This window comes from Oncorhynchus mykiss, chromosome 16, assembly GCF_057628025.1.
Source record: "Oncorhynchus mykiss isolate SJ-2025 chromosome 16, ASM5762802v1, whole genome shotgun sequence".
Taxonomy (NCBI): Eukaryota; Metazoa; Chordata; class Actinopteri; order Salmoniformes; family Salmonidae; genus Oncorhynchus; species Oncorhynchus mykiss.
In genome coordinates, this window is record NC_143037.1 from 23290414 (window position 1) to 23302622 (window position 12209).

Here is a 12209-nt window from a genome sequence, read left to right on the forward strand (position 1 = left end):
ACAAGATTTTCAAAATGACAGTAAGATCATGAACTGAACTTGGAGAACCAGCAGTAAATGGTAGCGCAGAGCATCAATCGGAAATCCATAGTCGTATTTTACAGTCACAGTGGAGCACGAGTCAGCATTCTGTGGGAAATGAATGCGTCACCGCATGTGATCCACAACCAGGTTAGCGTCAGGAAGTCCGGTGATACTTCATCAATCTGCGTAATAAAGTTACACCTTTATGAATATGACGTTACACTAGATATCAAGCATGCGGTGGTTGACAGTGCAGAGTAGACAGCTGACCCACGGCAATGAGTGCGTAGGCGAGAGCCCTGCTGTGATCTTAGAGATGGTGCCTGGAGCTTCCTGTCTGGTGGTTGGCCGCGCACACACACACACACACACACACACACACACACACGTTCCTATCAGTAACAGTCTTGTCCTCAGTTAAGTCTGTCTCAATCCACAACCATCTACAGTGCATTCGGGAAGTATTCAGAGACCTTCACCTTTTTCCACATTTTGTTACGTTACAGCCTTATTCTAAAATGGATGAAAGCGTTTTTCTCCTCATCAATCTACACACAATGCCCCATAATGACAAAGCAAAATATAATATTTCCATAAGTATTCAGACCCTTTACTCAGTACTTTGTCGAAGCACCTTGGTCAGCGATTACAGCCTCGAGTCTTCTTGGGTATGACGCTAGAAGCTTGGCACACTTGTATTTGGGGAATTTCTCCCATTATTCTTTGCAGACCCTCTCAAGCCCTGTTTGATCAGGTTCAAGTCCGGCCTCTGGCTGGGCCACGCAAGGACGTTCAGAGACTTGCCCCGAAGCCACTCCTGCGTAGTCTTGGGTGTGGGCTTAGGGTTGTTGTCCTGTTGGAAAGGTGAACCTTCACCCCAGTTGGAGGTTCTGAGCGCTCTGGAGCAGGTTGTCATCAAGGATCACGCTGTACTTTTCTCCGTTCATCTTTCCCTCGATCCTCACTCGTCTCCCAGTCCCTGCCGCTGAAAAACATCCCCACAGCATGATGCTGCAACCACTATGCTTCCCTGTAGGGATGGCGCCAGGTTTCCGCAAGACGTGACGCTTGGCATTCAGGCCAAAGATCTCAATCTTGGTTTCATCAGACCAGATAATCTTGTTTCTCATGGTTAGAGTCCTTTAGGTGCCTTTTGGCAAACTTCAAGCAGGCTGTCATGTGCCTTTTACTGAGGAGTGTTTTTCGTCTGGCCACTCTACCATAAAGGCCTGATTGGTGGAGGGCTGCAGAGATTATTTCCTCTGTGGAAATAGGAGAACCTTCCAGAAGGACACTCTGGAGCTCTGTCACCTCCCTGACCAAGGCTGTCACACCCTGACCTTAGTATTCTTTGTTTTCCTTGTTATTTTGGTTAGGTCAGGGTGTGACATGGGTGATGTATGTGTTTTTATCTTGTCTCTGGGTTTTTGTATGTTTATGGGGCTGTTTCCTTTCTAGGTATATTGTATGTCTATGGTTGCCTAGATTGGTTCTCAATTAGAGGCAGCTGTCTATCGTTGTCTCTGATTGGGAACCATATTTAGGCAGCCATATTCTGTGGGTACTTTGTGGGTGATGGTTTCCGTGTCTGTTTCACCACACGGTACTGTTTCGGTTATTCACGTTTCGTTTATTGTTTTGTAGTGTTTCGGTTTATTCATTAAAAACAACTATGGACACTTACCACGCTGGATTTTGGTCTGATCCCTGCTACACCTCTTCAGACGAAGAGGAGGAAATCAGCCGTGACAAAGGCCCCTCTCCCCCGATTGCTCAGTTTGGCTGGGCGGTCAGCTCTAGGAAGAGTCTTAGTGGTTCTAAACTTATTCCATTTAAGAATAATGGAGGCCACTGTTCTTGGGGACCTTCAATGCTGCAGAAATGTTTTGGTACGCTTCCCCAGATCTGTGCCTTGACACAATCCTGTCTCGGAGCTCTACGGACAATTCATTTGACCTCCTGGCTTGGTTTTTTGCTCCGACATGCACTATCAACTGTGGGACCTTATATAGACAGGTGTGTGCCTTTCCAAATCATGACCAATCAACTGAATTTACTACAGGTGGACTCCAACCAAGTTGTAGATACATCAAGGATTATCAATGGAAACAGGATGCACCTGAGCTCAATTTCGAGCTTAGGTCTCATAGCAAAGGGTCTGAATACTTATGTAAATAAGGTCTCATTTAGAAATATTAATAATAATTATACATTTGCAAAATTTTCTAAAAACCTGTTTTCACTTTGTCATTATGGGGTGTTGTGTGTAGATTGATGGTCATTTATAAAATAAAATAAATATATTTTAGAATAAGGCTGTAACGTAACAAAATGTGGAAAATGTGAAGGGGTCTGAATACTTTCTGAATGCACCGCTAAGAAGTCACCACATTGAGGGCAACATGTCAAGGGCAAGGTTGTATCCATTAGTGCACATTGTAGCAAAACATTTTGCAACAGAAATCAAAAACAATTGTCTCTTAAGTAGAGGCAGTCCCTCCATGTTTCAGTCCGTTTTCTTCCATTTGGTGCCTAATGAATATTACTTAGGTGTGGAATTCTAAACATCTGTTTTAGTCTAATGACCATGGTGAGATAACTCTTTCTCGCACACAGACCCAAACTTTCCTCCTCCTACTCCTCCTCAACCTTTCACTGCCCCCGAAAGATCAAGAACCTGCACACTTTCATTTGGCAGTTGCCGGGGTAACGGCTGCCATTAACGTGGCTTCCTTAACGCACTCTTCAGCTAATGTTGTGCTTTGGAGGAGGCGGCTTTGAAATCCAAAGAATCCATCAGAGCACGCAATTAAGGCTTGAAGACTGGGTGTCTGTGTGTGTGTGTGTGTATATAGAGGGCTGTGTGTTTGTGTTAGGGATGGGAATTGCCAGAGAACTGATACAATATTGTCACGATAGTTAAAAGTATTCACACCCCTTGACATTTTCCACATTTTGTTGTGTTGCTGCCGGAATTTAAAATGGATTAAATTGCGATTTTTTTTTGTCACTGGCCTAAACACAATACACCACAATATCAAAGTGGAATGATGTTTTTCAAAATGTTTACAAATAATAAACAAAGAAAAAGCTGAAATGTATTGAGTTAATAAGTATTCAACCCCTTTGTTATGGCAAGCCTAAATATGTTCAGGAGTAAATATTTGCTCATAATGAGTTGCATAGACTGCAATGATAGTGTTTAGCATGATTTTTGAATGACTGCCTCGTCTCTGTACCCCACACACACAGATAATTGTAAGGTCCCTCAGTCGAGCAGTGAATTTCATACACAAAGACCAGAGATTTTCCAATGCCTTGCAAAGACGGGCACATATTGGTAGAGGGGTACAAATTTAAAAAGCAGACATTGAATATCCCTTTGAGCATGATGAAGTAATTAAGTGCCTTCAGAAAGTACTCATACCCCTTGACTTATTCCGCAGTGTTACAGCCAAAATTCAAAAAGGATAAAATGTATGTTTTTTTTAATCACCCATCTACAAACTATACCCCATAATGACAAAGTTAAACCCTTTTCGAAATTGTTGGAAATTTATTGAAAACGAAATAGAGAAATATTGAATTTACAAAAGTATTCACACCCGTGAGTCATTAAAGTTTGAATCACCTTTTGGCAGCGATTACAGCTGAGAGTCTTTCTGGGTAAGTCTCAAATAACTTTGCCCAAATGGAATTACCCATTTATTATTTTCGAAGTTCTTCAAGCTCTGTCAAGTTGGTTGATGATCATTGCTAGACAACCATTTGGTTGTCATAGTTTTTCAAGTAGATATAAGTCAACTAACTCAGCCACTCAGGAACATTTTATGTCTTCTTGGTAAGCAACACCAGTGTAGATTTGGCCTTGTGTTTTAGGTTATTGTCCTGCTGAAAGGTGAATTCATCACCCAGTATCTGGTGGAAAGCAGACAGAACCAGGTTTTCCTCTAGGATTTTGCCTGTCTTTAGCTCCATTCCCTTTCTTTTTTATCCTGAAAAACTCCCCAGTCCTTAACAAATTACAAGCATAACTATAAGATGATGCAGCCACCACTACGCTTGAGAATATGGAAAGTCGTACTCAGGAATGCATTCTATTTTCAGCAAATATAACACTTTGTATTCAGGACAAAAACGAAATTGCTTTGCCACATTTTTTGCAATATTTTCTTTAGTGCAAACAGGATGCATGTTTTGGAATATTTGTTTTTCTATACAGGCTTCCTTCTTTGTACTCTGTCAATTAGGTTAGTATTGTGAAGTAATTACAACGTTGTTGATCCACCCTCAGTTTCTCCTATAAAATCCATTAAAACTAACAGTTTTAAATATAACGCTTTTTATTCAGGACATAAAGTTAATTTCATTGCCACATGTTTTGCAGTACTACTTGTGCCTTATTGTAAACCGGATGCATGTTTTGGCATATTTTTATTCTGTACAAACCTCCTTTTCACTGTGTCATTTAGGTTAGTATTGTGGAGTAACTACTATGTAGTTGATCCATCCTCAGTTTTCTATCACAGCCGTTAAACTGTTTTAAAGTCACCATTTGCCTCGGTGAAATCCCTGAGTGGTTTCCTTCCTCTCCGGCAACTGAGTTAGGAAGGACGCATGCATCTTTGTAGTGATTGGGTATATTGATAAATCATCCAAAGTGTAATTAATAACTTCACCATGCTCAAAGGACTATTCAATGCCTTATCGTTGTTGTTTTTACCCATCTACCAATAGGTGCCCTTTGCGAGGCATTGGAAAACCTCCCTGGTCTTTGTGGTTGAATCTGTGTTTTAAATTCACTGCTCGACTGAGGGACCTTACAGATAATTGTATGTGTGGGGTACAGAGATGAGGTAATCATTCAAAAATCCTGTTAAACACTATTATTGCACACAGAGTGAGTCCATGCAACTTGTCATGTGACTTGTTAAGCACATTTTTACTCCTGATCTTATTTAGGCTTGCCATAGCAAAAGGGGTTGAATACTTATTGACGCAAGACAATTAACTTATAAGAACATACCGTACCAGTCAAAAGTTTGGACACACCGCATTCAAGGGCTTTTCTTCATTTTTACTCTTTTCTACATTGTAGCATAATAGTGAATCAAAACTATGAAAAGAGTAAGTGTGTCCTCCACAATCACTGAACCTCAAACCAATTGAGATGGTTTGGGATGAGTTGGACCACAGAGTGAAAGAAAAGCAGCCAACAAGTGCTTAGCATATGTGGGTACTCCAAGAATGTTGGAAAAGCATTCCAGGTGAAGCTGGTTGAGAGAATGCCAAGCATGCGCAAAGCTGTCAAGGCAAAGGGTGGTGGCTACTTTGTAGAATCTATAATATATATTGATTTGTTTAACACTTTTGTTTTATTACATGATCCCATGTGTTATTTCATAGTTTTGATGTCTTCACTATTATTCTAAAATGTAGAAAATAGTCCAAAATAAAGAAAAGCCCTTGAATGAGTAAGTGTGTCCAAAATTCCACTTCGACATGATGGGGTATTGTGTGTAGACCAGTCACACAAATTCTACATTTAAATCCATTTTAAATTTAGGATGCAACAAAATGTTGAAAATGTCCAGGGGTGTGAATACTTTCTGAAGGCACTGTATCTAGTACCTACTGGCTAAAACTTGACATTTACAGATACCGATACTGATGATACTGCCGGGGCGGCAGGTAGCCTAGTGGTTAGAGCGTTGGACTAGTAACCACTTGTCGTTCTGCCCCTGAACAAGGCAGGTAACCCACTGTTTCTAGGCCATTATTGAAAGTAAGAATTTGTTCTTAACTGACTTGCCTAGTTAAATAAAGGTAAAAAAAATCAAATAAAACGCTTATAGGCCTAATGTGTATTGTGAAGGCTATACAATAAATCCTTTGTCCTCCCGGTGTTGTACACTTACAATATAATCAAGAAGTATTGTTAAGGAAACTGTCCACTGGCATTAAGACAAGGATGCATAAATACAGCGGAACATATGTAGGCCTACCTATTACAACTGACCCGTGTTACATTCAGCCGTGGCCTCCACCAAGGCACTGAGCGCTAAATGCCACAAAACCATGCTATTATATACACACTCCGATTTAATGAGTTGCAAAATAAATGTAGTCGCAGTGGAAAGCTCGGATCCCCCCCCTTTCAAAAGTGCTTTTAGAATAATATTGAAAATGTATTTAGCATAAAATGTACATAAATAATTTGCATACATGTCAAAGTGTAGGTGATACGCGAATTAGCTTACAGCTTCTCATGTCTACACCAATGCTGAAATGGAGATGCCTGAAAATGTAGCCAACTTTAATTAGACGATTGATTACATAAATATAGGCTAAACGCAAGTCGCGTTTGATAAATGTAATGAAGGACAAACGTTAAGGTCTAAAAGGCTTGATTCTGTCGGCATACTTAAAGCACGGTTCATTCACATAGGAGAGAAATGACAGTGCCTGCTATGCACCACCCATTGGAATCGGAGTTGAGGCAATCAGCATTTTGAAACCCTTCAACCAAACTTAATTGTTTGTCATTGTATAAGGCATGTCTACCTAATCTTGTTTCAAAGTAGTCTAGCCAAAAACCGACCATTGAAATGTTGAGGTAATTATTAATGCCGTGAGCGTATTTCTGCGGTTATAATGTGAAGAAATAAGTTTATCAACATTTTAAGCTAAACGTTCTGATCTGTTGCATCAGCCTCATTGCTTTTTTACATTTATTTTTGATTTACAGTGGTTGCATGAATTTGGGATCTACAGTCCCACAACTGTCCCAGAATCTGTTTTGAACTGTGCAAGACATTTTTTTTCTTCTATTGTCTCCGGGACAACTAGATACCCTTAATTTCAAGCCGCCTCGAGATAAATATTTATTTCTCGCACAGAACGACAAGCTGAGCAATAGAATAGGTAACCTTTGCTATGGGGGAACAGTAGATTGACATAGGCCAGTGATTATGCCGTTCATTTCTTGTCTTGTTGGCTGAAGAGAGAAAAATGTGGACAGTTCTTCTATAATCTTCAAAGGGTGCCCCGGAATTCGACAAGAAGGACGCACGCCGTTGAATCGGTCTTCACTTGTACTTCGGAGCTGTGAGGGCTGTGAGAAGGCGCTGATCACGTGACCGGCATTGGCTAATAAGAATTGAGATCTGAGAAAGCCATGTGAGTGAGAGGTGCTTCAGAGCACGGCGATTGGTAGCAGGGGGAAGGGAATTATAATGATTATATTCAGCCGAAGGGCACATTGGCCACAAGGCATGGTTTTTTGGAGGGGGGGGGGGAATTATGGACACACAAGGGGGAATCAAAGGCCATGCTGCCGTGAAATTCATGTCCTGGACCTACCCGAACAAGTCCAAAAATAAATACTTCTTTAATTTTCTGTAGTGAAAGGTTATGCCACACTAACCTGTGTTCATGATGACATGGGTGGTCTCGGACGTCACTTGTGAACACACACTGCCTCCCATCCTCTTGGCAAACTTTTTCACCATCGACTGGAGAGAAAGTGGAAAAATCTGTCTTCAGTAAGCAAACTCGAGACTCAAGTGCCACAGAAGTACAACCAGCATCTTAGAAGGTAGATTAAAGTTATATTAAAACCTAATAACATCAAGTATTATCACACTTTAAACACCTGGATGTGTCACAGAAACATTTACCTGTTCAGGTGCACTGAGTCCTGATGCTACCAGCACCAACTTGACCCCAGCGGGTTCCCGCAGTGGAGTGTGTGTTGACGGGTGTGTGTTTGCAGGCTGGATGACCACCGGGGTATCCTGGACCTCCAGCCCAGCTGAGGGAGCATTGGTCCCGCAGTGCACTCTGACCACTGGCGACACCTGGTTGGGCCTCGCTCTCATGCTGCTCCTTAGGCTCCGTCCTGACTGTCTGCCAAGCTGCCCTGCTGACGTAGACACGCAAATACATTCATATACTACAAAATAACACTAATCAATCAAAACCGTGAACTAACAAACATGTAATACTACTATGGACGTGTATAAAACAGACTAGCTATGACCTCCGTAAGGCAACGACAGTACAGGGACAAAGTAGAGTCGCAATTCAACGGCTCAGACACAAAAGTCCCTGCATGTGGCAGGGACTCCAGACAATCGGCAGGGACTCCAGACAATCGGCAGGGTAGCCTAGTGGTTAGAGCGTTGGACTAGGAACCGGAAGGTTGCAAGTTCAAACCCCCGAGCTGACAAGGTACAAATCTGTCGTTCTGCCCCTGAACAGGCAGTTAATCCACTGTTCCCCACAGTTCCTAGGCCGTCATTGAAAATAAGAATTTGTTCTTAACTGACTTGCCTAGTTAAATAAAGGTCAAATTTAAAAATAAAAAATCACGGATTATAAAGGGAAAGCCAGCCATGTAACGGACACTGTCGCCTCACTCCCGGACAAGCTATCACTCACCTCTTCCAGGAAAAATAACACCTAGCCACCGACGTGGGCTCCCGTCGCTCACGAGGACTATGTGCTCCCAATCTCCATGGCCGACGTGAGTAAGGAGTTCAAGTGCGTTAACCCTCGTAAGGCTGCCAGCCCAGAAGGCATCCCAAATCGCATCATGTACAGACCAGCTGGCTGGTGTGTTTATGGGACATAGTCAATCTCTCTTTCACTTACTTGCTGCTTCGTTGTTCATTTGTTCATTCTCAACCAGGATTTCTATTTTTATTTTACCTTTATTTAACCGGGTAAGCTAGTTGAGAACAACTTCTCATTTGCAACTGCGACCTGGCCAAGATAAAGCATAGCAGTTCGACACATACAGTGATCTGTGAGCTGCTCTGACAGCTGGTTCTTAAAGCTAGTGAGGGAGATGGGAATCTCCAGCTTCAGTGATTTTTGAAGTTCGTTCCAGTCAGTGGCAGCAGAGAACTGGAAGGAAAGGCGACCAAAGGAGGAATTGGCTTTGGGGGTGACCAGTGAGATATACCTGCTGGAGCGTGTGCTACGAGTGGGTGCTGCTATAGTGACCAGCGAGCGACAGAGACTTGTAGATAACCTGTAGCCTGTGGGTTTGGCGACGAGTATAAAGCGAGGGCCAGCCAACGAGAGCCTACACGTCGCAGTGGTGGGTAGTATATGGGGATTTGGTGACAAAACTGATGGCACTGTGATAGACTACATCCAGTTTGCTGAGTAGAGTGTTGGAGGCTATTTTATAGATGACATCGTTGAAGTCAAGGATCGGTAGGATGGTCAGTTTTACGAGGGTATGTTTGGCAGCATGAGTGAAGGAAGCTTTGTTGCGAAATAGGAATCCGATTCTAGATGTAATTTTTGATTGGAGAAGCTTAATGTGAGTCTGGAAGGAGAGTTTACAGTCTAGCCAGACACTTAGGTATTTGTAGTTATCCACGTATTCTAAGTCAGAGCCGTCCAGAGTAGTGATGCTGGATGGGCGGGCAGGTGTGGGCAATGATCGGTTGAATAGCATGCATTTAGTTTTATTTGCTTTTAAGAGCAGTTGGAGGCCACAGAAGTTGTATGGCATTGAAGCTCGTCTGGAGGTTAGTTAACACAGTGTCCAAAGAAGGGCCAGAAGTATACAGAATGGTGTCGTCTGCGTAGAGGTGGATTAGAGAATCACCAGCAGCAAGAGCGACATCATTGATGTATACAGAGAAGAGAGTCGGCCCGAGAATTGAACCCTGTGGCACCCCCATAGACTGCCAGAGGTCCGGACAACAGGCCCTCCGATTTGACACACTAAGCTCTATCAGAGAAGTAGTTGGTGAACCAGGCGAGGCAATCATTTGAGAAACCAAGGCTGTTGAGTCTGCCAATAAGAATGTGGTGATTGACAGAGTTGAAAGCCTTGGCCAGGTCGATGAATACAGCTGCACAGTAATGTCTCTTATTGATGGCGGTTATGATATCGTTAAGGATCTTGAGCGTGGCTGAGGTGCACCCATGACCAGCTCGGAAACCAGATTGCATAGCGGAGAAGGTACGATGTGATTCAAAATGGTCAGTAATCTGTTTGTTAACTTGGCTTTCAAAGACCTCAGAGATGCAGGGTAGGATAGATATAGGTCTGTAGCAGTTTGAGTCTAGAGTGTCTCCCCCTTTGAAGAGGGGGATGACCGCAGCAGCTTTCCAATCTTTGGGAATCTCAGACGATACGAAAGAGAAGTTGAACAGGCTAGTAATAGGGGTTGCAACAATTTTGGCAGATAATAATACATAAAAAAAGAGAGGGTCCAGATTGTCTAGCCCGGCTGATTTGTAGGGGTCCAGAATTTGCAGCTCTTTCAGAACATCAGCTATCTCGATATGGGTGAAGGAGAAATGGTGGGGGCTTGGGCGGGTTGCTGTGGAGGGTACAGGGCAGTTGACCGGGCTATGAAACGCCATTGGGTCTTGTGTGTCAACACACTATTTGGCGTGTCAAATAACACGTTATATAGGTATGCACGTCAGCTTTGACATTGGTTTTGCACATCGGCGTTAAACTTGATACGTTCACCAATATATCATGTATCCCTAAACATAAGCATTTCGCTGCACCTGCGATAAAATCTACAAAACTGTGTACGCGACAAATAAACTTTGATTTGATGCAAGTTCATGACAACACACAAACACTCTCAGATTAAAACAGAGAGGGGTATTCTCTATACTACTATGGCTTTTGACTCTCGCCTCCTTCTCAAAACTCATTGGGAAAATTTGGGGGGGGGGGGGACCTCAGACCTCCAAAATGATTTTTGATCTTATTAGTTCAATGCCATTGTAGTAGCCACTGGATCTGTGGACTTACCTCCAGTCCCTCCAGGTCCCTCATGTTTGGTGCGGCAGGGCGTGGTGGGGGTGGGCCCAAGGCCCTCACAGTCTCCAAGACCAGGGGGCGGTGAGGCTGCATTTCCCCCAATGTTTTGGGCACCTTCCCTAAGGGAGAAGAAGAGAGAACCTCAGACTATGTGGAACGTTTTTGGGAAAGAGCAGCCACGGCAAAGAACCACAAGGAAGAGACATTGACAGATATACATTTAATTAATACAATTGTGGTTGACAGTTATGACTAAAAGGTTAAACCTTGTGATTAAAAATGGAATATAACCTAGTGAAGCAAGATTCAATTGCTTCTCTTGTTCTCGGTTTGGTGAATCAAAAAATATGCAATAGAAACTTACTCAGGGACATTTTGATCAGGATAAGGTAATGCAGCAACTTGACAGAACTTCTGTATTTTAATGACCAGTGGCTAGATGATAGAGGTCCCAGGTAAAAGACGTCCAAAACGTCATTGCAACCCATTCCTTACAATTTCACCAATGTCTCCAGACATGCACAGTAAAATAGAGGCCAGCAAAACTTGTCTCATATGATCCCAGACTCTCCTCTTTTTCCCCCTCATCCCCAATCTGCGGGCAAAACATTTTAGTGGCCCCCCTCTTGTACGATCTAAATGTGCTGCAATTCTACACATTTTGCCATGGGGAGTAGAGTAAATGTTTCCGTTTTAAAGCACGCTTTATGCAATTCTACAAATTTTGCCAGGGGCGGAGAGAAGGTTAGAAATTTTATAACAAATTTCATGAAATTCTACTCATTTTGCCATGGGGCAGAGACATTTTTTTCATATTATACAGCTAATTCCCTGCAATTCTACCCATTTTGCCAAGACTTATGCCAAGTTAATGATATCGGAGTTAGAGTGACTAACAAAATCAATGGGAGCCCCCTGGAGGTCAGGGCCCCTGGGCACATGCCTGGTCAGGATGTGGCAATGATTAATGCAAGTTTAAATAGCTGGCTAGACTAACTTGGCAATCTAAAAATTACTAGCTGACATGGCTAATTGAGTGACTGTCACAAGAGAAAAACTGCTGATACAAAACTACATTTTGAGTAAGTGAGACCCTGACTAAGTTCCGCAAAAAAATTGCTTTTATTGAGTCTGGGGCCCCCTAGCGGCCGGGGGCCCTAAGCGATTGCTTATGTTGCTTATGCCTGGAGCCGGCCCTGCTCTCTCCCTCCCCCAGAGGACAGCACTTAGAACCCTGGAGATGAGTAAGGAGGGAGAGATAGGGAGATGCAGTCAAGCAGGAGAGATAAATTACCGTGGCAACCCAAGTTTCCCTCTAAGTGCTCCAAATGACAAATAAGATGCAGCCGCTAATTACTTTTTGATTCTCCGCAGCATA

General features: G+C 42.8%; 1 protein-coding gene across 2 annotated transcripts in view; it reads right to left on the reverse strand.

The window, feature by feature from the left end:
* LOC110491673 (BRCA1 DNA repair associated) overlaps positions 1 to 12209 on the reverse strand; it is a 51677-nt gene that overhangs the window by 27096 nt on the left and 12372 nt on the right. Inside the window, exons 12-14 of one of the 2 annotated variants that reach the window (XM_090202320.1) lie at positions 10823 to 10950; positions 7704 to 7945; positions 7451 to 7538 (exon numbers count right to left, since the gene is read on the reverse strand). In XM_090202320.1, coding sequence (XP_090058446.1) covers positions 7451 to 7538; positions 7704 to 7945; positions 10823 to 10950 — 458 coding nt within the window. Of the gene's footprint in view, positions 1 to 7450; positions 7539 to 7703; positions 7949 to 10822; positions 10951 to 12209 lie in introns of both variants that reach the window. The other variant, XM_036946563.2, reaches the window with a different exon arrangement.